Source organism: Ovis aries, chromosome 2, assembly GCF_016772045.2.
Source record: "Ovis aries strain OAR_USU_Benz2616 breed Rambouillet chromosome 2, ARS-UI_Ramb_v3.0, whole genome shotgun sequence".
Taxonomy (NCBI): domain Eukaryota; kingdom Metazoa; phylum Chordata; class Mammalia; order Artiodactyla; family Bovidae; genus Ovis; species Ovis aries.
This window is the reverse complement of record NC_056055.1, coordinates 134,913,220-134,941,151: the sequence shown is the minus strand read 5'-3', so window position 1 is coordinate 134,941,151 and position 27,932 is coordinate 134,913,220. Positions and strand designations below refer to the sequence as shown.

Sequence of the window (27,932 nt, the reverse complement as noted above, 5' to 3'; positions counted from 1 at the left end):
ATGATCTAACAACAATTTACCAGCATTGAGAACATACAAGTCATTAAACCCCAACTTTTCCAAAATTCAAAAATTTAAGTAGAAAAAATGTAGATGATTAATTGAAAGTTAATGCTAATTATAGGTAGTAGAAATTTGAGGCAGAGTATATCGTTTTTAAAAACGAAATTTATATAGCTTCTAAATCCTAAACACAAATACTCCAATTTATGAAAGAGCTGACACAATCATTTTTACTGTTAATCTTAGTTTTAAAACATGAAACAAACATTCCAAGTAAAGTAAATGTAGGAATTTCTGGATTACATTATCTAATAGATAATATAGTGCCCCAAATATGAAATAAACATTCTAATACAATGTTTTAAAAAGAACTTCTAGAAAATACAATCAAATCTGCAGAAGGTATTATGTACCTTAAAAACATAAGCACAAAAGCACCTGAAAGCTCCATCCTTAACGACAATTAAAAAACAAGCACTTATGTTCTAAATTACCACAATATTATATTTTAGTTAAAAACCTAATGGTGCCAGCATCCTCTCAGAATAAGATTAAACATGTCTTGGGGAAGCAGCATACACAGCACTGTAAACGTGGACTATTCTTACAGATTATTTTACAAAGATTAGGATTCAATTATCGATGGCCTTAATTGTTTGATATGAAGAAAGGCATCTCTATTTTTTTTTTAACATACTTTACAATGATGTTCCTGCAGTTTTGAGAACAGTGTTTTTAGTAGATTATTGAAGTCAGTGTAATCAATTAAATAACAAAATGTAACTGCTATTACATTTGTCTTTCAGGGCACTTAACCATACAGAGATGACTTTCTAAGAAGCTTCTCACCTTCATAGTTTTGGTACAAAAGACCAAAGATAGAGGTTTTAAGATAATGCCTAGAGAGACTGACAGTGGTTATAAATTTCTTCAGGTAAGACAAAAAATGTGCTCAGTGCAACAGTTTTTGTTCTGATTTCAAATCTATACATTAAGTGTATCTACTGTTACTGTCTCCAAATTTTAATATTCCCTAGAAATTGTTACTTTCACACAATAATAGGTATTAGTCAATGGCCTAAAGTCCATCAGGAGTAACCCCTTTTACTTCATCATATTCACAGTAGTTTTGCTCTTGGCCTGGCCAGTTTTAAAACTCTTCATTAAGGAAAGGCAAAGATAATTTTATACGATATAAGGGCACAAAAATAGTCCCCATCTCTTTCGCTCTCTCCCTCCTTCTAGCGTCAGTTGAACCAGTGAACACAGAACCCCCCCCGCCCCGCCCCCGACACACACACACACACATACTCTCGGTAATGGTCCCCAGGGCATCAATTGAAAAAAAAAAAAAAGGTTATACCCTACAGATTCTCTGCAGTCTACCCAGGAAGGCTTAAATTTAACCAAAAAAAAAAATGAGGGAAAATACTAGAATCAATCTGCACCCGCACCTCAGCCCCGCCCCATCGGGAAAAAGTGGGGGGTGGCGGGAGTGAAAAGGAGCAGAAAGGACAGAAAAGGCAAAGACTTCCAACTCCCAGGTTCTCCATTCCATTTGTTCCGTCAGCTTCCCCCGCAGCCAGAGACCCTGACCCTATTTTCAACGGCGCCTCCAGTTCCTCCCCACGCCACCATCATATACAGTGCCCAACCACTGAGTGCAGAGACCAGAGCCGGCCCTCTTCCTGTTCCATCCCAGAACTGAAGGGGGGTTTCCCTGCGCCCTCTGCGACTCCGACACGTGCCCCCGGGACCTCTGAACTGACCAGAGAAGGGGAAGGTACATCGGGGGAGGGGTCTAAGAGAAGCCGTTATTCCTTTTTCCTCCTCGTTAGGAAAGCGCGCGAGCGGGGAGGGGCCGGAACAACAAATGCCAGTTACCTAACGGTCCGGCCTGGCCAGTCCGGCTCCTGAAGCCGACGCCGCGCGGGCCGCAGAGGCGGCAGCGCAGCCACAGCTGCCCCGAGGGCTAGGCACAGAGGCAGGAGAGCCCGAGGTGATGGGAAGCGGGGGGTGGGGACTATGGTGAGCGACGTCGCCATGTTAGTGCCTTCTTTCTCCGTATCCCTACAGTCTCCAGTCCTGCGGCCCTCTCCTCATCACTACTCACCTTTCCAGCTCACTAGTTCATGCTCTTTTCGGTCGTTGGGAAGACCCAAGCTCCGCGGTGTTTACAAACTACCCCTAGAGGAAAGGGCTGAACCGCACTTTAAAGGCCACGGGCTCCCACAGGCTTCCGTCCTCTCTCGCGAGATCGGACTGACAACCCTTCTCTCCGCCCCACTCCCGGCATCCCTCCTTTCTTCTCGCGCCCCTCCCCTACACGCACACTCCCCTTCTAGCCTTCCTTCAGACGGAGCGCCTCCGGGTCAGGTGGTTCCGTCCGGCTTAAGGAAGGGGGTGGGACTTCAGGAGGGCAGGGAAAGTGGGGCGGGAACCAAGGGATACTCGGGCGCTGATTATTGGATAAAGAACTCGAAGGGCGGGAAGCAGTTATGGAGGGGGCGGGACCAGAGAGTCAAACGAGCTGTGTGTCTGTAACCCGCGAGCAGCTGAAGACTGTGATTGGCAGACGGCTGGGAGGCGGGCGCGAGTGTGGGGCGCTGGAGCAGGTGGATCTTGAGGTCGCGTGAGGTTGATGGTGTGCAGGAAGGAAAGGTGAACTCTGGGAAGGTTGCGTGCGGCGGCAGAGAAAGCAGGAGTCCTCTGAGCCCAGCTCCGGAAACCTGGTATTTCCGTTGCTGTCACTTCCCGGTCCTAGGTAGAAAGGAGAGTAAAGCGTAGGGAGGCGCTCACCAAAACCCACCTTCCAGCTACAACTGAACCCTGAGACGCAGAGCTTCGGTTTAGAAGAAGCAGAGTGTGCTGGAAATTAACTCTAGAGCCCCCAACACGTCTGAAATGGGAAAGCAAGATGTCACTTCTGAAGATAAACGAGAAAGCCTTTACTATGAATGGCATTTTTTCGAATTTTACTAAGCTATAGGTGAAACTGATTCCTCCGGCTCTTAGCGCCCTGTACGTGATGTTAGCATATAATTATGTTCAAAGTAACTTACCAAAGGGAAATACAGTGCTTTACACTATATCTCCCTAACTTAAAATAGTAACAGGGACTTTTTAATAAGAGAAAATCTTCCATATTATGGTGTATCCTATTTTATCAATTTTCCTTTACTAAGTAGTTATAGGCAAAAATACATCAATTTTAGTAGAAATAATTTCAGATCTTTAGAACATGAACAACTCCGTGTTAACACTTTAGAGAAAAACCAAAGGACACTTAACAGGGCATAGAAATAGCGCTTATTCCACCTTACTATCCTACTGCTTCACAGGTCGATGCAATACCAAGAAAATATCTGTCAAACTTTGAAGGTACCTGTTTAAAAAGTGTGTGTGTGGGGGGGGGGGGTCATTTGATTAACATGAAAAACAGAAGAGATCATATTTATTGTGCCACAGTTGACACAAATACACTCCCAACAAGCAGAAGTAGAAATCTGTAATTCTTTTTACAACTTAAATGTTTCAAATGTTAACTGTAGGGATATTGGTTGTTCAATAAATGCACACTAGCACCACTGAAAAGTATGATAGGGACCCCTGCAAAAATCTGCATTAGTTTTTTAAAAGCACATTTTTTCCAGTGCCTTTTTTTCTGCTTATTACATGATCATTTCTAGTCTGTAGCAAAATTATGAATTCAGTTTACATATGAACATATTTGCTCGACAATAAAAACTTCACCTGCTAATGCAGGAGACATAAGAAACATGGGTTCAATCCCTGGGTTGGGAAGATCCCCTGGAGAAGAGAATGGCAAACCACTTTAATATTCTTGCTTGGAGAATTCCATGGACAGAGGAGCCTGGCGAGCTTTAGTCCATGGGGTCCCAAAGAGTCAGACAAAACTGAGCAACTAACACTTTCACTTTCATGAGCACAAACGGTACTCTCGAACATCTCCAAACTCAAGTGAAACAGAAACTGTTGGAAGATTGTGGGGCATGTATTTGACAGTAAAAGAACTGCAGTTCAGTAACGGTATCTGGCATTTAGCAGGTTTCCGGCCTGTATGCCTGTACGTGAGTCAACAAACCCCTCTTTTAAAACTAATATCATTACTCAAGAGACCTGAAAGAAGCCAAAGTATTGACACAGTTTATGTCTCAACTTAAAATGAAAGTACCATCCCTATATGTTAGTAACACTGTAGTACTGTTAGTGTAGCGTAACATTGATTGTTAAAACCTCAGGAGCTCAGGGATTAGATCTGATAGAGTACCTGAAGAACTATGAGTGGAAGTTCGTAACACTGTACAGGAGGCAGTGATCAAAACCATCCCCAAGAAAAAGAAATGCAAAAGGCAAACTGGTTGTCTGAGGAGGCAAATAGTTGAGGAAAGAAAGAAGTGAAAGGCAAAGGAAAAAAAGAAAGATATACCCATCTGAATGCAGAGTTCCAAAGAATAGCAAAGGGAGATAATAAAGCCTTCCTAAGTGAACAATGCAAAGAAATAGAGAAAAACAATAAAATGGGAAAGACTAGAAATCTCTTCAAGCAAATCAGAAATACCGAGGGAACATTTCATGCAAAGATGGGCACAATAAAGGACATAAACAGTAATGGACCTAACAGGAGCAGAAGATATTAAGAAGAGGTGTCAGGAATACACAGAACTAAAACAAGATCTTAATGACCCGAATAACCACAATGGTGTGTTTGATCAGTCACCTAGACCCAGACATCCTGGAGTGTGAACACATAACTACGAACAAACCTAGTGGAGGTGATGGAATTCCAGCTGAGCTATTTCAAATCCTAAATCGACTGAGTGGATCACAACAAACTATAGAAAATTCTTAAAGAGAATACCAGACCACCTTGCCTGCCTCCTGAGAAACCTGTATGCAGATAGGAAGCACAGTCAGAACAGACATAGAACAATGGACTGGTTCAAAATTGGGAAAGGAGTACAACGTGTTTATGTCACCCTGTTTACTGCATACTGTCACATGTCACTCATTTATAAGTGAGTTATAAAAGTTACAGCATTTCAAATTAGATGAATTAAAAAAAAACATTTTCCATTCACTTATGTCAAAAATTTGAAATTCTTTTCTCTAGTTTTGATTCATTTTCAGTTGGCAGTAGGTTTGGTTTTAAATTTCTCCTCTTCATCCCTCCTCCTCCAGGACTTTGCCAAGTTGATAATTATCTACATAATGGGTTAAAACATTTTTTAAAAAAGTCTTTGGGAGTCCTTTTAGACAAGAGAAGAATCATTAGTAATACAGATGGTACCCTGATCTGTTGTGAGGATGCTGCTACTGCTGCTAAGTCCCTTCAGTCATGTCCGACTCTGTGCGACCCCATAGACGGCAGCCCACCAGGCTCCCCTGTCCCTGGGATTCTCCAGGCAAGAACACTGGAGTGGGTTGCCATTTCCTTCTCCAATGCATGAAAGTGAAAAGTCAAAGTGAAGTCGCTCAGTCGTGTCCGACCCTCAGCGATCCCATCGACTGCAGCCTTTCAGGCTCCTCCGTCCATGAGATTTTCCAGGCAAGAGTACTGGAGTGGGTTGCCATTGCCTTCTCCAGTTGTGAGGATACATTCTGCTAATTTTCTAAAGAGAAAATATATCAAAACTGAAAAGCATTAAAGAGGTCAGAGGAGGACTTGCCTGGCCGTCCAGTACTCCATGCTTCTAATGCAGGGAATCTGGGTTCAGTTCCTGGTTGGGGAGCTAAGATCCCACATGCCATGCAGCCAAAAAATTAAAACCTTTTTTAAAAATGAAGGAGGTCAGAGGGAAAAACGGGTGGAATGAATGCAAATCTGTTATAAATACATGCAGCAGTTTGGCATAGCAAAGTAGCTTGCTTCATCTACATCTAGTTCAACAGGTCCTTCACTGTAGCTCTTCTGCAATGGAGAAAACATTCGGTGTGTACAAAATGCAGTCAGTATTTTCAGTTCGGATCCTGTGAACTTGTAAGCTCACTCCAAGTTTTTTTTTACGGGCAGGAAACTTCTGGACTGTTTTTTTGCCTGTCTTATTATTCCCCACATGTATCTATCTAACTTACTCCTAGGAAAATTAGTGAGGACCTGGTGAACCACCTTTAAGAAACTGGCATGACTTCTGAATAAAACTGGTGTTCATTCGATACAAGCAGAGACTGTTTGAAGAAAACATCTTTCTGTTGAAAAAAGCGTCCGTTACTAAATAAACACAAGAAACAATGGTGGCCTCTAAATGCTCTCAAAACCTTCCCAATGCCACAGAATGTTGTGTTTCCATCTTATTTAGAAGTATTTATGAGATTATTAATCCATAACTCTTGTTATTGCTCATAAGAATGCTACTAAAACCCTACTATATATACAGATAGATAAATATCTGTCTATACAGAGTAAAATGGGAAGATTTAATTTCTAAGATGTAGTTTCTGTTTGTAACTAAACAAAACATAGCATAGTCCAGGGCATTCCTTATGTCTGCCTTGGACTAGGGGAAAGAGTCTGTACATTTTCACAGGTATCCTCAAGGTGCAGCTCAGTACAGTGGTTTAGATTTTGCCTGTGGAATCAGGAAGGGTGTGTTTATGTGTGTCTGTGTGGTGTGAAGCAGAATAATTACCCACCCACCTGATATCTGAAAGATGAAGACTGCATAGCCTAAGATACTTTAGTTGATTTTGGGGGTAGCTTCTCTCTCGTAGCAGATTCTCTCTCTTGTACAGTGCCAGAGTTTTCTTGTACACTGACAGCCATGACCTATGATATAGTTAGCTCTTAGCGCCTGTTCTCACCATGGAAATTTCCATTCTGAACATTTCAAGTGCAAGAAAGACCACTACACACCTCCCACCCCCAGTCTTTGGTTCTCAAAAGAATTTATCATTGTGTGTGGCATTGTGGAGCTGTATTTATCTTCAAATTACACCAATTAGCTTATGCCAGCTTCAGTGACACCAGCCCAAAGAGAGAGAATGTAATTTAAGGCCTCATTTTCATCCTTCATCTCAATGACTTCTCTTATCTCTCTCATCCCACTCCCTACAGAGAGGGTTTGTCATCATTATGGTCTGCTTTCCACACACTATTAAATTACCAGTAAAGTAGCACTATTCCCAGAATAAAGACTTTTATCTGTCCTTTGTGTCTACCCTGCCTGGCTCCCATATCTAGTCTACTGATCAACCTGAGGCCCCAAAAGACCAAAACCATGAGTTCCTTATTTATCAGAAACCAAGGTAGGTCTAGTCATATGGACTCTCCTGGGCCCTAGCTACTACCTAGCTCTTTCCAGTTACCTTCTTACCTTGGACAGTCTCTCAGGTTCACTGTCAACCAGATGCTTTGTCTATTTTTCATCAAGTGTCAATATTTATGGAGCATAAAACATGCTCAATATGTCAGGCACTGTTCCTGGCCCTAAGACCACATTAAACAAGGCAAAGTCCTCTAAGCAGATCCTCATGGTGGGAGGAGGGGCAACACAGTGTGTATATAAATAGTAAGATAACTCAGTGGTTGTTAAGTGCTATGGAGAAAAATAAAGCAGGAGTGTGATAACATGCAGTATTATAAGCTTACTCCTTTTATACAGCTTTACAGGACTTGAGAACTACAGATAGTTTAGACCTCTCTAGAGAAGAAGATAAATGCTTTGAACTGTCCTTTAGATACAAGTCTTGAGGGAATAATACTGAGCTGTCCAGCATCCGAGAGACTTAGCCAACCTATGCAGCTATTTGAGGAAGCAAATCCTGTGACTTTTTTGTAAGAGGAGCAGATCCTGGAATTTCCACAGCTGGGAATTGCTGACTAAATGGTTTTTGTTCAAAAGCAGCCACTGACAACAACCATGAGTCCTTGTAGGAGTCTCTACCAAGATCTGCTGCAGGATGATAGCTAACGCTAATAGGCAGAACAATCAGGAGCTCTTAGATTTACGAGTCCCTGTTGATCTTAGGTCAGTTCTTCCCTTCATTATTGTTGAGAAAGAAGCTCTAAATTACAAAATATCTAAGAGACAGATTACTTACTTCATTTGGGAGAAAGAAGTATAGATTCTTGCCAAGAACCTATGCCAATTTTTAAAGATTATAACGAGATTGATAGCTAAAAGGATATGACCTAGGGAGACAGGTTACTCCCAATTTACAAAATTGACATTTCTATAGATTTTTGAGATGTGTATTGAAGGCTGTTTGCTCTCTGACAAATTAGACCAGTGTTTCTCAACTTCCTGACTTTGGGACCCTGTACCTCATAACCACATGTTAACATAAGTAACATTTTGGGGAAAAATAATATTTTCCAAAGCAAAAGGAATAAAATTTTTGCAAATTATTTTGTCATGCTTAAGAGAAGATAGTTGCATTATTGTATCTTCTTCTGCACTTGATTTGCAGTTGAAGTATATGATGAAAATCTAGCCCCACGGAGTTATGTAAATGGAAGAGAGGACCTCATGAACTTCCTGAAGGGCTCTCAGAATTCTCAGACCACACTTTAAGAATCACTGCAGTGTATCACTGCATAATGTATCACTGCAACTGGTACACTGCATTAGGGAGGAGAAAACAAGTCTCCCAATGAGTGAGTTGATAGCTTTTTGAAAGATAAAGGAGTCTGAGTCGTGGCATGCTGGCAATTGTAGTATTCTGGTAGTGCTTCTTTGAGAAGCACTATAAGCTTTGAGTTTAATGTATTAATATATACAGATAACCTGGGTCCCTTGTTAAACTTCGGATTCTGACTCAAAAGATCTGCTGTGAGGCTCCAGAACCTATAGTTCTAACAAGCTCCCAGATGATACTAATGGTGTTGATGCACGGACATCACTTTGAGTAGCACTGTTCAAGTAAATTATGATATCCACATCACCAGAAAACCTTTAGGACTATGCACAAGTGAGCTTCTGTGTGTGAGGGAAGTGTAGGATGGGGACAAGTGGAGGAAACAGAGAAGTATAAACAAACTCATGCTTAATACTTTAAAAATAAACTATTAAGATGCTATTGTTTCTTATAAATCCTATTCAGTTCAGTTGCTCGGTCACGTCTGACTCTGTGATCCCATGGACTACAGCATGCCAGAACTCCCTGTCCATCACCAACTTCCCTGTCCATCACCAACTCAACCTCAAACTCATGTCTATCGTGTTGGTGATGCCATCCAACCATCTCATCCTCTGTCATCCCCTTCTCCTCTTACCTTCAATCTTTCCCAGCATTGGGGTCTTTTCCAATGAGTCAATTCTTCACATCAGGTGGCCAAAGTATTCGAGTTTCAGCTTCAGCATCAGTCCTTCCAATGAGTAAATCCTATACTATGACAGATTTTCACTACTACTAGTTAACTATCAAAGCAAGCTAAGGCATAATGTTGCTATGTTTGTTGAGGCAGAGGAGAATGGTATTAGATCTGAAAAAAAATTTTTTTGCCCCTAATAATTGGGCAAGTAGTGATAGACCGTCTCTGAAGTTCATAGTATTATCAATAGAGTAATACCATGAAATTATGAAATTTATATATTCTCAGCATGTACAGAAATTCAGCAACTCATTCATTATTTCATGTGTAGAAACCACATTTTTAAAAGGTTTTGCAGAGGACAGTACTGCAATAAAACAAACTTTTCTTTACTTATCATGCAAACAAAACCATATTAGCTAAAATGATCAAACAGAATTTTAAGCTTACAGTAGAAGCATGAGATAGTTTGATTCTTAAATGTTATTTCCCATTTCTCTACAATTCTTCCTTAAGCTTAACTTCAATAACATTATTTTCTACCCAACTTTAGCCATTCAGCAACTTACCCACAAAATTTCATCATTCCTTGGACCTACCTTACTTCTGAGATCTTGAACACTGAAATTTAAAAGAACTTGTCTAAACATTGAAAGGATCTTCAACCTTATTGAAATCTCTAGGCCCTTAATCCCTCCCTTTGAAAAGTTTTTGATAAAATACACATAAAATTTGCCATCTTAACCATTTTAAGTATACATTCCAGTCATTAAATACATTCATAGTACTGTGCAAGCATCACCACCATCCATCTCCATAACTCTTTCCATCTGGTAAAATTTGAACTCTACACTCATTATTTTATAGCACCTCCCCAACTCCCCCTACCTCAGCCCCTAGCAACCATGATTCTTTTTGTCTCCATGATTTTGACTACTCTCATTTTTTTTTTTTTGAGGAACATCATACTATTTTTTACAGCAGCCATACTATTTTACATTTCTACTTACTGTGCTTAAGGATTCCATTGTCTCCCTATCCATGTCAACTTTTGTTATTTTTTGATGTAGCTATTCTCGTGGGCTATTTGCATTCCCCTAATAATTAGTGACGTTGAGCATCTTTTCGTATCCTTGTTAGCCTTTTGAGTGTCTTCTTTGGAGAAATATCTTTTTAAGTCCTTTGATCATTCTTAAATTGTTTTGTTGTTGAGTTTTAAGACTACTCTATATGGAACTTAATCTTATGATTTACAAATATTTTCTCCCATTATTTTTTTATTGCACAAATTAAAAAATTTTCATGATGTCCAACTTATCTTTTTCTTTTGTTGCCTGTACCTGTGGTGTCAAATCCAAGAAATCTGCCACATCCAACTGTCTGCAAACTTTGCCCTGTTTTCTTCCATGAGTTTTATAGTTTTAAGTCTCATGTTCAAATCTTTAATCCAATTTGAGTTAATTTTTGTAGATTGTTAATAAGGGTCCAACTTTTTTCTTGTGCATGAGCATATCCAGTTTTCCCAATATCATTTGCTGAAGACTGTCCTTTCCCCATTGAACAGTTTAGCATTTTTATAAAAAGTTATTTTACAAAAAAATTTATTCACTCATAAAAATGAATGAAATATTGCCTTTTATAGCAACATGAATGGACCTAGAGGATATTATATGTGGTGAATTCAGAGAAAGACAAATACTATATGATAAAAAGCTTCTTGATGGAACTGAAAGAGTAGAGTGAAAAAGCTGGCTTAAAGCTCAACATTCAGAAAACAAAGGTCACGGCATCTGGTCCCATCACTTCATGGGAAACAGATGGGGAAACAGTGGAAACAGTGTCAGACTTTTTTTGGGCTCCAAAATCACTGCAGATGGTGACTGCAGCCATGAAATTAAAAGACACTTACTCCTTGGAAGGAAAGTTATGACCAACCTAGATAGCATATTAAAAAGCAGAGACATTACTTTGCCGACTAAAGTCCGTCTAGTCAAGGCTATGGTTTTTCCTGTGGTCATGTGTGGATGTGAGAGTTGGACTGTGAAGAAGGCTGAGTGCTTAAGAATTGATGCTTTTGAACTGTGGTGTTGGAGAAGACTCTTAAGAGTCCCTTGGACTGCAAGGAAATCCAACCAGTCCATTCTGAAGGAGATCAGCCCTGGGTGTTCATTGGAAGGACTGATGTTGAAGCTGAAACCAATACTTTGGCCACCTCATGTGAAGAGTTGACTCATTGGAAAAGACACTGATGCTGGGAGGGATCGGGGGCAGGAGGAGAAGGGGACGACAGAGGATGAGATGGCTGGATGGCATCACTGACTTGACGGACATGAGTTTGGATCAACTCCAGGAGTTGGTGATGGACAGGGAGGCCTAGTGTGCTGCAATTCATGGGGTCACAAAGAGTCGGACACGACTGAGCGACTGAACTGAACCACTTATATGTAGAATTCAAAAACTGTACAAATGAATTTACATACAAAACAGATACACAGACAACAAACATATTGTTACCAAAAGGGAGAGAGGAGGGACAAATTACTAGGAGTATGGAATTAACAAACTACTGTACATAAAACAGATAAGCAATAAGGACTTACTGTTAGCACATGGAATTATATTCAATACCTTGTGATAACCATGATGGAATATAATCTGAAAAAATATTTGAATCACTTTGCCATACATTTGAAACCAAGACTATATTATAAATCAACTATACTATACTTTTAAAAAGTGTGAAGATTATTTGGCCATATATGGAAGGGTTTACTTTGGGGCTCTCTATTACATTGGTCTATTGTATCCATTTTTAGGCCAGTATCACATGGTTTTGATTACTGTAATTTAAAATTTTTTTAAATCAGGGAATTCATTTTTTTTTTAAAACTTTCTCCACATTTTCCTTTAGCTCCTCAAGCATCTTTAAGATAGTTGTTTAAGTCTTTGTCTAGTAGATCTGCCATCAGGTCTTTATCAGGAAGATTCTGATGATTTTTTTTTTCCCTTTGAATGAGCCATACTTTCCTGTTCCTTTAAGTATTTTGTGATTGTTTTTTCTGGGGGGTTGAAAACTGGACATTTGAATTTAATAATGTTGATCTCTGGAAATCAGATTATCTTCCTTCTGTAAGATTTAATTTTTTGATTGTTGTGGGCTCTTGTGCCAAGGATCAATCAGCCTGATGTGTAAACTTAAGGTATTCCCAGGTCTTTTTGAGTCCATGGTCACTGTCCTTACCCCTGCTCTGCACTTCTTTTATTCACATACACTCCATATCATATACCTTCAGTTCAGTTCAGTTGCTCAGTTGTGTCCGACTCTTTGCAACCCCATGAATCGCAGCATGCCAGGCCTCCCTGTCCATCACCAACTCCCAGAGTTCACATCCACTGAGTCAGTGATGCCATCCAGCCATCTCATCCTCTGTTGTCCCCTTCTCCTCCTGCCCACAATCCCTCCCAGCATCAAAGTCTTTTCCAATAACTCTTCGAATGAGGTGGCCAAAGTACTGGAGTTTCAGCTTTAGCATCATTCCTTCCAAAAGAAATCCCAGGGCTGATCTCCTTCAGAATGGACTACATCTCCCGTTTTTGAGCCCACAAGTCTTTTAATAAGAGTATGCTTCAATCTTGACCATAACTGGCTCCAGTCCATCCTACACACTGTTCTTGTATTAAACTTTAAGCAGATCTAGACCTTCAATAGCTGGCTGTGGGCAAATGAATTACATCTGCCAGATTACATAATTTGGCCTCAGTTTACCTTTGTAGCCTATACTATTTCCCTACCCTGGCAGTTGTTTCTCATAAACTTTACCTCATGCTATTCACTGCCTAAGATATCCTCTTAATCTGGGCTTTCTTCATTCCACCAGTTCAAGGTTTAATTTGTAGAAAATTAACTCTTCTTCATGTAATTCCATCACTAGAAAACTCTTCCTACCCCTTCTGAACATCATAGTACTTTCTGCCACTCTTCTGGAACTCACCATTCTAGTTTGTTTCAGTTATTTCCCTAAGTGTCTAGTGTTTGTGGCTAGATGACAAGATTCTCTTTAGTTATACTTTATATTCAAATCTGCATTTGAGGTTAATCCCAAAGGCATCAAAAATACATTTTTGCAATGAGGAAAGGTAACGTGTCACTAAGTAAGTATACACGGAAATCTGAAATACCATCAGGAACAACATTCTTCTACCACCGTTGGGTGATGGTGTCTCTTGGAGTATTTAAACAGGCCAAACTCTTATTGACATGGAAAATTCATTTGGTCTTTGATGTGAAAACATCTTTATTGGCCTCTGTTCAGAAACTAAAAAGTTAGTGAAAAGCAAACACCATTAATATTTGCTAGTAAGGTTGGTAGCACTTGCTGCAAAAATGTTGTACAATAAACATTTCTGCTGTTAAAGATACATTGCAGTGTTGGAAACTTGTTATTGTAATTAAGATAAAATTGCCTGTGGTCACACTGCTAAGTTATACTTATTTTCTAAGAATTTTTTTGTTCAGTAATTTAGAAGCCAAGTAGCCATAGCACAATTTCCTTTTCATTCTCAGGGGATTTCCTCAGCTAAGGGCATCTTTTAAGAAACCTGTTCCATAATTAATGTTTCAGGCCTCTTTAATACCAAACCAGCACTAAGAGCAGGTTTTGGTTTGTCTGACTTAAGTTGATCTTATTTAAAATGAATTGGGGACTTTGCTGGTGGTCCAGTGGTGAAGACTCCGGGCTCCCAATGCAGAGGATCCAGGTTAGATTGCTGCTCAGGGACTAGATCCTATATACCTCTACTAAGAGTTCGCATGCCATAACTAAAGATACTGCATGCTGCAAAGACAACCTGGCACAGCCAAACAGTTTAAAAATAAATGAATTATGCCTTTAAAAATTAACAAAGTAAACAAAATGAAGTTGTTACAAAGGATTGGTTAATCTAAGTATTTCCCTAGGACTTAAAAACTTTGGTATGACTTCTTTATGTTAATTGGACAGTACTTAAGTTGTAAAATACATATTCTTTCAACGATTTTAAAGTGTATAATTCAGTGGCACTTGGTACAATTACAGTGTTGTACAACCATCACCAGAACACTGATTACCCCAAAAAGAATCCCAACTATTAAGCAGGCACTTCCCAATCTCCCACTAGCCTTTAGTAACCACCAATCTGCTTTGTCTCTGTGGACTGTTTTTTGATGCACTGCAAGGCTTGTGGGGTTTAGTTCCCCAACCAGGGATCAAAGCTGGGTTCTCAGCAGTCAAAGTCCAGAGTCCTAACTACTGGACCACCAGGAATTCCGTGACTCTATGGATCTGCCTATTCTGAGTATTTCATATAAATAGAATCATATAATATGCAGTCTTACTGTGTCTGGGTTCTTTGACTTAGTCTGTTTCCAAGGTTTATTCATGTTGTAACACTTATCAGTACCTCCTTCCTTTCTATGGCTGAATATTCCATTACATGGATATACCACATCTTATCATCAGTTTATGCAAACACCATCATTTGTTCATCCAAACATCAATTTGGTTGTTTCCACCTTCTGGCTGCTGTGAACAGTGCAACTGTGAACATCCGTATATAAAGCTTTTGCTTGAATGCTTGTAATTTTTTTGGATATATACCAAGGTGTGGAATTGCTGGGTCATATAATACTTCTCATTTAAATTGCTGAATTCAAATACTGAGTGGTACTATTTATGAAAATAGTGAAGGCTCCAGGAAATTATGTAACACACATTAGATGATTAACCAAAAAGTGGCAGTAGCTCTAGCTCTATAGGTTTTGACACTAGGTAGTGGGAAGGATCGGAGAAGGCAATGGCACCCCACTCCAGTACTCTTGCCTGGAAAATCCCATGGATGGAGGAGCCTGGTAGGCTGCAGTCCATGGAGTCGCGAAGAGTTGGACATGACTGAAGTGACTTAGCAGTAGCAGCAGCAGTGGGAAGGATATGGAAAAGTTAGTGATTCTCAAATAGTGTGCACAAAAATGACCTGGCAAATGTTTTTAAAAATGCAGATGGCTGAGTCTCAAGGCCAGATACTCTAACTCAGTAGGTCTGAAGCCTAGCAATTTGTACTTTATAGACATCCTAGATGATTCTGATGGAGATGGTCTTTCCACCACTGTACTTACCCTTGAAACTGATGGCTTTTTCTCAACTGCAATCAGATTAGGCAGAAGGGATTAAAGGAGTAAAATGAAGCTTTCCCAACTGTCATCTTGATCTTTTACAGAAACAATGCAACTGTGATGACAAATAATGTGTCTGCTGAGGAAGTATATATCTGCTACGAGGAAAACTCAAGTCTTTCTATAGTAGACTTTCTTCATTTTAATAGGCAAAACTTGACCAATAAGCAACACATAGTATTACAAATAAACTACTACTGAAAGTGAAAGAAACCAAAGTCGCTCAGTTGTGTACGACTCTTTGCAACCCCATGGACTGTAGCCTACCAGTCCCCTCCATCCATGGCATTTTCCAGTCAAGAGTACTGGAGTGGGTTGCCATTTCCTTCTCCAGGGGATCTTTCCGATCTAGGGATCGAACCTGGGTCTCCCACATTGCAGGCAGATGCTTTATCACCTAAGCCACCAGGGAAGCCCGTAACTGAACTAGCTGTCATTCCCAAGACTCCTATTATAAGCATTTGTTAGTAACAAAGATAAGCAAGGCTTTAGCAACTTTTGGCTTTAAATTGCAGCCAATTCAGTTTACTTTTTGATATTGAGTTTCTTCTAAGAAGACAGATAAGATTCACTACAGACACACAATTGCTTAATGTGAGACTTACTGACAATCAAAAATTGCCTCCCTAATCCCAACACCCATTTAATAAAGTTTCAATTCCTAAAAACCTGACATGATTTATTTTTAGATCCAGGTGTGTAAGACCAGCCAGGTTAGTCCTGGAAGGTAATACTGCTTCCAAGTATTGTAATTCATGTTAGCCCTTCAAAACATAAGACCATCTTAAGTAATTAACTAATCTGATTTAATCATATTTCATAGAAGCTCAAAGCAAACATTTCCCCTTTATATGAATAAACTAAAGCCCTATAATTTACAATGTGCAAAACATTAAAATAATTCCCATAAAAATTATATTAGCATATTTTCCATCATCAGGGACTGATACAGCCTCTGCCTGAATACACGTTCTTCTCAGTGATGATATAAATTTAAATTTAGGTAAATACAAATCACAGCAAAAATTAAAGTTTTCATCTTTAATGAAATGACTTTGGAAATAACAGACATTTCCATGACACCAACACTACAGTTTTCGGAGTCACAGTAAGATACACAGAATTATATCCGTAATTAATATGAATGCCAACATTTCAAGCAGTAATTTCTGTTACATGGCAAACAAAATCAAGAAAGCAACCATCAAACAAAAGAGACCCATAGCTTCAGACAAGGCAAATCCCAGGATAGCATATGAGAACAGCTGCTGCTTCAGTGAAGGGTTTCTAAAAGAGACAACACATATCATATTATTCAAATTTTAGCATGGTTGATAGATGTTAAAGAACCAGATTATTAGTGTTGGGTTCTTTGTAAGCTCAAAAGTACTGGCACAGCATTCTGCCCAGATCTCTCTTGGTTCTGCCTGTGACATTCCTTTCCCTTCATTCCTAATCATATGGGAAAAGGGAGGCATTATCTCCCTATGTCAATGGTCAGTCTTCATCCATTATGAAGGATTCTGACCTTCTTATCCCTATAAAAGGATGTTTAAGATTTGATAGTTTAAATAAAAGGTCTTAAATAATAAAATAGAAACTGGTATTTTTTTAAAGCACGAGCTCTCTTGCTCTGACTTTAGACAAGGAGTTTCTCTAGTCCTTAATAGGTAAACTGGAGTCTCTCCAAGGGGTTTTGGGACCAGTGATAATGCATACAAAGTACTCAAAATGTAATGCAAGACACAGAAAGGCGCTTAATAGAAAGTAGCTATTATTATTTCACTAGTTTTCTAAGTTTCCAACTATTTCAAACATGTTTCAAACTATTTATTTGGCAATATAAATTACCTGGCATAACCAATGATGAGACTGCCAAAGACTGTTCCAATACCAGCACCAGAACCAGCCACTCCTACTGTGGCAGCACCTGCACCGATAAATTTGGCTGCAGTATCAATGTCTCTGTTGACCGCAGTGGTCTGAAACTCCCTTTGGATTAACTGAGACACACCACTCTGGGTGCCATTAAATACCGTAGAGCCCTGGAGAGCAGGAAATAAAGGCAAAGGTCAAATCAGTAATCATAGTTAGCGATTTTAATCATGGTACTGTCAAAATGATAACCACTTCTCTATATTTGTAGCTGAGTTTGAATAGAAGATGGTGTGGCACAATGGAAACCTCTAGGGCTTAGAATAATTCCAGTCTTGCAGAAAAGGAACAACAGGTTCTACACCACATAAGGTCTTTGAAAATTAAGAAAGTGTATGTGCATATGCTTTTTAATAGAGTAGGCTCTTCAGTAACTGTTATCAAAATCATAAATACCAGCAATTCAAAACACTTAAACATATATATTAATTATACTTCCTGGCCAAAATTCAGGGGACTAAGTTTTGGATAAAGTTTTTTTCATTGGCTCATCCTCTGCAAATTTTTTGCATGAAAGGGTGGAAAGGCCTGCCTAAAACCATTCATTAACGAGGTTTTCCCCCTTTGCTTTGATAAAGACCCTAAAACTTCTTTGGTAGCATTAGTTAATTTTACCTCTCCAGTCCTATTCTCTGGTCGAGATAACACTGATGCAGAAATTGGTCTGTATGCAACTCTGGATCCAGCTCTGATCTGTTCATGAAAAAGATTCCATGTATTAAGACAACAGAAATGACTTCAAGGACCCTTCCCACACCATGAATTCTAAAACGGCAAGTTGCAAAAATGAGTCAGAAACATCACGACTTTTCTCTATTGATTCTTATCCTGGCTATTTGATCATGTTTCAATGAATGAAGCAATTTTAACAAAACTGTTAATGAAATTTTAGAACTTATTCATAATGTATTTGTAATACCCTAAACAAAAGTTTTAAGAACAATTAGTTAGAAAGAGTAAGTATTGCTTTTAAAATTTCAATTGTTGTAGTACAATTCAGATCAGAAAACCAGCAATAAATACCCCACATTCTCTGACAAGTGGATCAACAAGTACTATAAACGCTTGTCATTTTAAATAGCCCATTAGTTAACATGAGCTCCCGCTATTTCTAAGATTATTCCTATATGTCCATTAATCATAAAATTAAAAAGCAGTTTAAACAATTTCACATTGGTGGAAGAACAATCTTTTCAACAGTCTGACCATAAGGACATATTCCTGCCCTTGAGTGTCCACTAAGGTCACAGAAAATTCCTTCAGAACCAATACCTGATTCTCTAAGATAAACCCCCCAGATCTTCACACAAAGTGCCCAAAAATGGTTTTGGAAATAACACCCCAAAGGCAGTAGAAACTTTCGGCTCCTGCACTAGCCGCCTCCGCCCACACAGGGTGAGGCAAAGTTCCTCTGCAGCATCGAGTTTGACCTACAAATCGTAATGGAGACCGCAGCAGTAGCGAATGTAGGCCTCGAGGCCCCTTCCACCCTTCTCTGCACCCTAACCCTCGCGTGCCCGGATCCAACTGGGTGTCGGAGGAGGTGGGGGAGGGGCCGTTCCAGGACAAGGAGCAAGGAGGGTTTGACCTACACCGAGCTGGACCTGACAACTAGGAACTAGGCCTCGGCGGTTCTCCATAGCCAGAGTGGAGGGGAGGAGCGAAGTAAGAAACCCCAGGAAAGGGATAAAAAGACACAGAGGTTAAGAGGCGTGAGGGAACTGTCCTGAAAGGGCCGTGAGTTCCACGCGGAGGTGACCCATTCAACAACGTGGACGTCCGGGCCAAGAGGTCTGGACCTCGAGCTCCAGGCCCAGTCTGGGTTACGCACCAGAGCTGGGGTGCAGGCAAGCTTGGCGCAGGCGAACATCTTGCACTCTTCGGGACAGCGCAGCTGGAGGACTTGGGTGACAGGAGACGTGGGCTCCTCTCCCGCTTCCTCTCTGCGGAGGCAAAGAGGCTTAAGGTCAAGTGTCCTCCGAGGGCCCGTACTTCCACCCAAGTCCCTCGGGTTCCCGTGCACGCGGTCAGCTCGGGCCCAGCGCCAAACGAGGTGCCGGCAGAATGAATGGGTCCCTCTAGGGCGCGGCTTCACCACGGCCAGACCCAGCTTCCGCGCCCTCCGCTTACCTTCCACCGAGGTGGCGGCGGCCGCGGCGGCAGAGGTCGAAGGAATGGGGCTGGGCGCGCACGCGCAGTCCCGCTCTTATCCGCACCGCAGCACCCGGATGGAGAAGGCGGGGAATTGGGTGCAGCCCGGAAAACGCTCAAGGTCACTTTGTAACAACTTTATTGGTAACCAGTCCGGAAGGACAGAGACAGCCGCCCCAAGATGGAGTGGCGGGAAGAAGGGTGAAGGAGAGACAAAAAGTAGATATTGAAAACTAGCCCAGGGAGAGGGAACCGAACGGATTATTTCACCTTTGATCTAAGTTGGTCGCAGGATAGTGGGACATAATCTTTCAGTTGACTTTCTTAATGAGATTTTGCCTTTTATCAGTTGGTAGGTTTCTTTCGTAAAAGAGATCCTTCCTGGTCATTCTTCTCTGTGAAATAGGACTCTGTGGGAAAACGTTTTATTCACTGCTTAGCGGAAAGTGAAAATACATTTCTGTAAAGGAATCTGAAAAAGAGTTCCAGAAGTCTGGAATAATCTTCTGGGGGAAAGTGGGCCTGACCTTCTGGGACAAGTTCAGTTCAGTTGCTCAGTCCTGTCCGACTCTTTGCAAGCCCATGTACTGCAGCAAGCCAGGCCTCCCTGTCCATCACCAACTCCCAGAGCTTACTCAAACTCATGTCCATTGATTTGGTGATGCTGTCCAACCATCTCATCCTCTGTTGTCGCCTTCTTCTCCCGCCTTCACTCTTTCCCAGTATCGGTCTTTTCAAATGAGTCAGTTCTTCGCATCAGGTGGCCAAAGTATTGGAGTTTCAGGTTCAGCATCAGTCCTTCCAATGAATATTCAGGACTGATTTCCTTTAGGATTGGCTGGTTGGATCTCCTTGCAGTCCAAGGGACTCTCAAGAGTCTTCTCCAACACTACAGTTCAAAAGCATCAATTCTTCGGAGCTCAGCTTTCTTTATGATCCAACTCTCACATCCATACATGACTACTGGAAAAACCAGAGCTTTGACTAGACGGACCTTTGTTGACAAAGTAATGTCTCTGCTTTTTAATATGCTGTCTAGGTTTCTCATAGCTTTTCTTCCAAGGAGCAAGTGTCTTAATTTCATGGCTGCAGTCACTATCTACAGTGATTTTGGAGCCCCCCCAAAATAATACTGGGACAAAGGAATAAGCTCCTCCCCCCAAAAAAGTACTGGCACAAAAGAATAAGCAAATGAATAGATCTAAGAGCTTTGTGACTTGGGCACAAAGTTACTTCTTGGTAAAGAGAGGGAGGTTGGTTTTTCTCCCATCCCTGTGATTGGGAGAATTAAGGGATTGTAAATGTTTTTTCCTGTAGGGCCAGGGACTAAAGAAAGTCCGAGTATTTTCAAAACTGACCCAACTTTAACATTTGTGGGTATCTTTGGGCTTCAGATGAATACAGAAATATCTTAGGGAAAAAATCACTCTTACTGGACTTCTGTCAGGTCTTGAATTCTGTAAATCAGATTTAGTAGTTCTAACAAGTGGCTGTGAAAGTGGTACAAGTCAACATGAAAGATTAAGTATCTAGGGATGTCTAGGGACTGAAATCTGACCTACTTGGCCTAGAGCCCTGAAACAACATGGACCCAGAGGATCACTTTTTTTCTAGTTGGCACAACGGTGTAGTATCATCTAGCAGTAATCCTGGGGAGAAGCCCTCAGAACTAAAACTTGAAGAACGAGTTAAGACTGATCTACTTCATAGGCAATTAAGACACTGATCCAGCTTCAGAGGCAAATGCTTCAAACTCACATGCGAGCTAATCATTTTAGGCTCAATCTTTAGCACATAAAAGAGTTAATTCACATGTGCAGTTCAAGGAAAACTTATTAGTATATTTTCTGAAGCACTCAATTCTTGCCTGAAGTATGTGGTAAGATGTCCTTTGATGTCTAAAGTTGAAGAAACAATAATGCTGTGTCATAGTCAGGGTTCACCAGAGAAACAAAACTAGCTGGAAGAAAAATTTGACCTCTCTTGGCAGGATCCTACTGGTTCTGTTTCTGTGGAGAACCTGGACTAACACAGAGCATTATTACATTAAGCATTATTGTTTACATATATCTATAGGCTTCCCAGGTGGCACTAGTGGTAAAGAACCCACCTGCCAATGCAGGAGATATGGAAGATCCCCTGCAGGAGGGCGTGGCAACTCACTCTAGTGTTCTTGCCTGAAGAATCCCATGGACAGAGGCGCCTGGAGGGCTGCAGTTCATAGAATCGCAAAAAATCAGACACAACTAAAACGACTTAGTGTGTGTGTGTACCTGCACGCGTGCATGCGCATGCACACGCGCGCGCGCACACACACACACAATGACCATATGGAATTAATTGACTTATGTGGTTATAGAGACTGAGAAGTTCCATGAACTGATTGCTGGAGACTCAGGAAAGCTGATGGTATAATTGAACTGGATCTAAAGGCCTGAGAATCACTGAGGCCAATGATATAAATCCCAGTCTGAGAAAATAAGATGGAATGGCCCACTTCAGTAGTGAGACAGGGAGGAAAAAAGTGAATTCTTCCTTTCTCTGATTTTTGTTCTATTCCTCAATGGACTGGATGATGGCTTCCCACACTGGGGAGGGCAATTTACTTTACTGAGTCCACAGATTCAAATGCTGATCTTGGTGGGGAGGGAGGCCCACTAGGGAGGGGAGATATATATATATATATATATATATGATATATTTATATAAAATACATAAAATGTAAAATATAAAAATATATATTTATATGTATATATAATTATATATAATTATGACTGATCCACATTGATGTATGACAGTGACCACTACAACACTATAAAGCAATTATCCTCCAGTTAAAAAAAAATCTCATCCAGAAACACCTTCACAGACACTAGAAATAATGTTTAATATACATACTCCTGTGCCCAGTCAAGTTGACACATAAAATTAATCATCACAGGCCTTATACTTCAGTAATAGATTATCTTAAGGGAAAAATTATTCTAAATGAATTTGTGTATGGAAATGGCTTAGAGAAAAGCCCTTCCTCTCCAGCCATAAATCAGTAGCAGTAACTGTTGAGAAGAGGCAGGAGAAAAGCCAGGCCCCCTAACAGTCTCACTTCCATGGTGCATATAGGTTAGTTGCCTATAGGAGTGAGAGGTACCCTCTGTGTCCAGACTCCCTCCTAACATGTGTCAGCATGTCAAGGAGCAGATGAGTTGGCCTAGAAGAGAATAGATCCTTTGTGGGTTCTGTGAGTTAGAGTTTAACTATTTACAAAGAATTTTAGGTGTTCAAAGAACAGATGTTCTACCTTTGAGAACGGTGTGTGTGTGTGTGTGCACGCGTGTTTAAAACATAGAGACAGAGACACAGAGAAAGTCAAATAATAAGTTAGTCATAAGTAGTTAATCCTGTCTACATTTTTTCTTAGACTGTGGAGTCAATCATGTTAAGTTATGGGAATTAGAATTAGGTAATATCTGATAACTGGGTGATGATGGCATGAGGAAGAAAGGAATGGGGCAGTAAAAAGAAGTATGAACTATAATTTCTAAATAAATCCTTCCCTATCCTGCATGCTCCTGTGCAATGTGACTTTGCTACTCATCTCATCTAATCTACTGCTTGATCATTAATATTAAAAGAAAATGAATACATATATAAATATGAGATCATGTTCCTCTGCTGACTCTAACCCATCTCGAAGTAAGTAACTTACTCCTTTTCCAATTAATATGCCAGCTGCTGCTAGTTACCTATTCAGCTTAATTCTCCCCTTCTCTCTTACTTACAGGATCCTGCTCCCAGTTAAAAAAAATACTGAGCTTCCCAGGCTCATTTACAGTTAGGAATTATCAGTGGTTTGTGAGTTGAAGTTACTTGGCAGTGCCTCTAAGAATGCTTGGAAAGAAGTTAGAGGCAACTGGTTTATTTTTTTTTTCTTTTCTTTTTCCTGCCTGGAATATGAACCCAGTGTTTGGAGGTGAAGCAGCAGTCTTGCAACCATGATTACAGAAGCAACACATTAAGTATGGAGAAGCTGGGAAAGAAACGGAGCCAGATAACACTCAACCATAAAAAAGAATGAAATTTTGCCATTTGAAACAACATGGATGGACTTGGAGGTCATTATACAAGGTGAAATAAGTCAGGCAGAGAAAGACAAATACTATATTATATCACTTATATGTGGAATATAAAATAAAACAAGGTAGCACCCACTCCAGTACTCTTGCCTGGAAAACCCCATGGACAGAGGAGGCTGGTGGGCTGCAGTCCATGGGGTCGCGAAGAGTCGGACACGACTGAGCGACTTCACTTTCATTTTTCACTTTCATGCATTGGAGAAGGAAATGGCAACCCACTCCAGTATTCTTGCCTGGAGAATCCCCAGGGATGGGGGAGCCTGGTGAGCTGCTGTCTGTGGGGTCGCACAGAGTCGGACACGACTGAAGTGACTTAGCAGCAGCAGCAGCAGAGATACAGAGAACAACCTAGTGGTTACCACTGGGAAGAGGGGAAGGAGAATGGGGAAGACAGGGGTCGGGGATGAAAAAGCACAAACAGTTATGTATAAAATAAATAAGCTACAAGGGTATACTGTACAGCACAGGGAATATAGCCAATATTTTGTATGACTGTAAATGGAGCATAATCCTGAAAAATTGTTAATCACTATGTTGTACACCTGGAACTTTACTATGCATCAACCATGTTTCAATTAAAACATAAATAAATAAGGAGTCTGAGTTAACTTCTTTTTAGAGTAGCTACAGCAGCCCTTAACTGCCTATTTATGGACTTCATGGTACAGGAGAAAGTCAATCTATTTGGTCAAGCCACTGAAGTCAGTTTTCTCTTATGTGCAGCTGAACACAATCCAAACTGATACATAATTCCATAGATTTACACCTGGAACTTTTTTGGATTTGGGGCTGTGATTATAGTGGCCTATTCTCTCAGAGAATTTACATTAACTTACATTTGTCTTTTTCCCCTTATCTGCTAGGTATTTCTGCTGGGACCAACCACAAGACAGAAATCATATTAGTAATTTGAACAGGGAAAATTTGATATAAACTTTGTTAACCAGTAAAAGGTATCTCACTACTAAAAATGGGAGAGTAGATTCTAAAGGGTCCAGAAGCAGGAACTATAAGAATAGCTGCTACCCTTGGCTGAGGAACAATGAACAGTAAGGAGGAATTTAGAAATCTAGAGGCGAGGGCATCGCTGTCACAGGAACTTGCAGTCCACAGTCCACTTGTGGTGAAGAAACTTGCTGGAGGCAGGGCCCGCACAGTGAACCATGAGGACTGCTGAGGTGAACACAACCAGGCCTCTGCTGCAAGCCAATCCACCTGAAGAAGAAAGGAAAGTCCTTCCTCTTGGTCTGGCTTCACAGTGTCTTTCCAGCACCCTCTATTGGCCAAGCCGAACATTCTGCCAGTTGTCATAGCGGAAATGCCTATAGGGTCCAGTTGTAGAATAGAAACAAGGCAAAGAAGCATGGATTTCTAGCTGAGAGTCATAAGTTACTAACTAGCGGAGATGGTAAGATTTTTAAGGGCAGGAATTAGGCCTAATTCATGTTTATGTCTTCCACAGCAGCTAACATAGAGTATTAAACATAGTAGTCACTCAATAAATGTTTGCTCAGTAGTAACTAAGGTACTTAGTATGGTTGAAGTGATTTGCAAAAACTTATTCTTCTAACTAAAATTTTAGGCTGTTGGGACAAATTGGAATGACCTCTAGAATTTCTTTTTCTTACTTGTATTGCAAAGTTCAAACTTAGAGAACTCAAGGAACATTTTCTTTTCTTTTTTTTTAAATTTGTGGCATGAGTTTGTTCAAATAAACATTCTGTGTGTGTACCTAAGAAGGATTCTGTATTTATAGTCTTATGTACCTAAAGAATTTATTTAAAAAACAAAACAAAACAATAGAGCCCTTTATTGACCTGTTCTATGATACAAAGGGGCTGCCCAGGTGGCTCAGTAGTAAAGAATCCACTTGCCGTTGCAGGAGATGCAGTTTCGATCCCTGGGTCTGGAAGATCCCTGGAGAAGGAAATGGTAACCCGTTTCAGTATCATTGCCTGGAGAATCCCATGGACAGAGGAGCCTGGTGGGCTACAGTCCAGGGTGCCACAAAGAGTTGGACACAACTGAGCTTGCCTGGAGAATCCCTTGGATAGAGGAGAATGGAGGGCTACAGTCCTTAGGGCAGCAAAGACTAAGACGTGATTGAAGCGACTGAACGTGCACATGTGCATGCATGCATGACCGAGCACACACAGCACACGTGATACAGCAGAATACTGGCAGAAATGGGACACGAGCAGAAGCAGAATAGGCCCTGGCTGGCTTGTGAGGCAGGCAAGGTCTGTCGGTGATTAGTCCTCGACTTTGTTCTCAAAGCCGCTGGTCTGTCAGTGGGCAACTGACTCTCTCTGCCCGCACCTTGTACTTTCTTGGCGTCTCGTGGCTACATTAGGCTCTCCATGGCAACAGCTACTGAAGCTATCTCTTCCAGATAGTTTCTGCTTCTGAGTTCTTACCCATGTAAAATCTAACTTATTGCTTGCTTCAGCAGTGCATATACCAAAATTATAATGATACAGAGAAAACTAGCATGGCACCTGTGCAAGGGTGACACGCAAATCCATCATGTATTTCATATTTTTATAGTCTGCTACTATTTACCTCACAAGCGGAGAAGGAATGCGAATGCAGCTAAGAAGGGGAGAGAGTTACAAATACATTTCCTATGTTTTAAAAATAGAAGGTTCAAAAATGGTTCCTAATATGAGAAGGAATGGATAGAAGGGAACAGGAATAGACGCTGCTGCTGCTGCTGCTGCTAACCCTCTTTGAATATACTTTGTTTTCTGGATTTGGATTTGGAACCATGCAACTCATTTAAAAAGGTGAAAAGAAAATTAAATCTCCTACAAATGGAAACAAATGAATTCTACTGTATCTAGTTGGTAGCATAACCACAATTTACTCTTTGTAGGTACAAAGAGTCCAGAAATGGATAAAAAGAACAAACAACTCCTTGATCATCACGTTCATGCTCCCTGGCCCCTTTGTTGTTCCTCCAGCACCCCAACCATACTGCCCTGTAGAACTACATGTTTTGCTACTTAATTTGGAACACCTTATGTTTTCTTGGCTTAACCTCCACTTCATTCAAGTTTTTGCTCAAGGCACCTCTTAAGTGTGGCTTTCCTGGATCCTTTACCTAACTTTATATTTCTCCATGGCTGTTATTGTTACCTTGGCATCATATATAGCCGGTTTATTTGTATCTCACATTAGACTCTAACTTCTTAAAGAGATGGGAATACCAGACCACCTGACCTGCCTCCTGAGAAATCTGTATGCAGATCAAAAAGCAACAGTTAGAACTGGACATGGCACAGCAGACTGGTTCCAAATAGGGAAAGGAGTACATCAAGGCTGTATATTATCACCCTGCTTACTTAACTTATATGCAGAGTATATCATGAGAAACACTGGGCTGGAGGAAGCACAAGCTGGAATCAAGATAGCTGGGAGAAATATCAATAATCTCAGATATGCAGATGACACCACACTTACAGCAGAAAGTGAAGAACTAAAGAGCCTCTTGAGGAAAGTGAGAGAGGAGAGTGAAAAAGTTGGCTTAAAACTCAACACTCAGAAAACTAAGATCATGACATCTGGTCCCATCACTTCATGGGAAATAGATGGGATAACAATGGAAACAGTGACAGACTTTATTTACTGGGGCTCCAAAATCACTTCAGATGGTGACTGCAGCCATGAAATTAAAAGACACTTGCTCCTTGGAAGAAAAGCTATGAGAAACCTAGACAGCATATTAAAAAGCAGAGACATTACTTTGCCAACAAAGGTCCATCTAGTCAAAGCTCTGGTTTTTCCAGTAGTCATGTATGGATGTGAGAGTTGGATCATAAAGAAAGCTGAGCTCCAAAGAATTGATGCTTTTGAACTGTGGTGTTGGAGAAGACTCCTGAGAGTCCCTTGGACTGCAAGGAGATCCAACCAGTTCATCCTAAAGGAAATCAGTCCTGAATATTCATTGGAAGGACTGATGCTGAGGCTGAAACTCCAATACTTTGGCCACCTGATGCGAAGAACTGACTCATTTGAAAAGACCCTGATGCTGGGAAAGATTGAAGGTGGGAAGAGAAGGGGATGACAGAGGATGAGATGGTTGGATGGCATCACCAACTGAAGGGTCATGAGTCTGAGTAAACTCCAGGAGTTGGTGATGGACAGGGAGGCCTGGCGTGCTGCAGTCCATGGAGTCGCAAAGAATCGGACACAACTGAGTGACTGAACTGAACTGATATGAGAGCAG

The 27,932-nt window shown here is 40.7% G+C and overlaps 2 protein-coding genes, 1 long non-coding RNA gene and 1 other non-coding gene across 10 annotated transcripts in view; 2 read left to right on the top strand and 2 right to left on the bottom strand.

Moving 5' to 3' along the window:
• The window catches only part of ATF2 (activating transcription factor 2), a 79,658-nt gene extending 77,391 nt beyond the window's left edge, over positions 1-2,267 (bottom strand). For all 7 annotated transcript variants that reach the window (XM_060409743.1, XM_060409744.1, XM_060409741.1 and 4 more), the window contains exon 1: positions 2,117-2,267. The gene's annotated coding sequence lies outside the window, so the exon portion shown is untranslated. The remainder of the gene's footprint in view (positions 1-2,116) is intronic.
• LOC121818701 (uncharacterized) lies at positions 1,686-25,440 on the top strand. Its single transcript, XR_006058738.2, has 3 exons — positions 1,686-1,786; positions 23,533-23,696; positions 24,568-25,440. It is a non-coding gene; the product is annotated as an uncharacterized LOC121818701 (long non-coding RNA).
• Positions 16,512-19,602, bottom strand: ATP5MC3 (ATP synthase membrane subunit c locus 3). Its single transcript, XM_004004569.4, has 5 exons — positions 19,551-19,602; positions 19,252-19,363; positions 18,036-18,113; positions 17,337-17,530; positions 16,512-16,772 (listed from the first exon to the last, which is right to left on the bottom strand). The coding sequence occupies exons 2-5, from the start codon at positions 19,288-19,290 to the stop codon at positions 16,658-16,660; spliced, it is 426 nt and encodes a 141-aa protein (XP_004004618.1). The 5' UTR covers positions 19,291-19,363; positions 19,551-19,602; the 3' UTR covers positions 16,512-16,657.
• A 702-nt stretch (positions 25,441-26,142) lies between the features above and the next one.
• LOC114113321 (U6 spliceosomal RNA) lies at positions 26,143-26,247 on the top strand. Its single transcript, XR_003588380.1, has one exon. It is a non-coding gene; the product is annotated as a U6 spliceosomal RNA (small nuclear RNA).
• Positions 26,248-27,932: the final 1,685 nt, after the last annotated feature.

What these genes read in the sequence shown, in the direction of transcription:
- ATP5MC3 (XM_004004569.4), bottom strand. Translation starts at nt 19,290, where the DNA reads ATGTTCGCCTGCGCCAAGCTTGCCTGCACCCCAGCTCTG. An exon ending in TTGCCTGCACCCCAGCTCTG is followed by an intron (nt 18,114 to 19,251) that starts GTGCGTAACCCA and finishes TTTCATGAACAG; the next exon opens with ATCAGAGCTGGATCCAGAGT. An exon ending in CAGAGAATAGGACTGGAGAG is followed by an intron (nt 17,531 to 18,035) that starts GTAAAATTAACT and finishes CCTGCTCTCCAG; the next exon opens with GGCTCTACGGTATTTAATGG.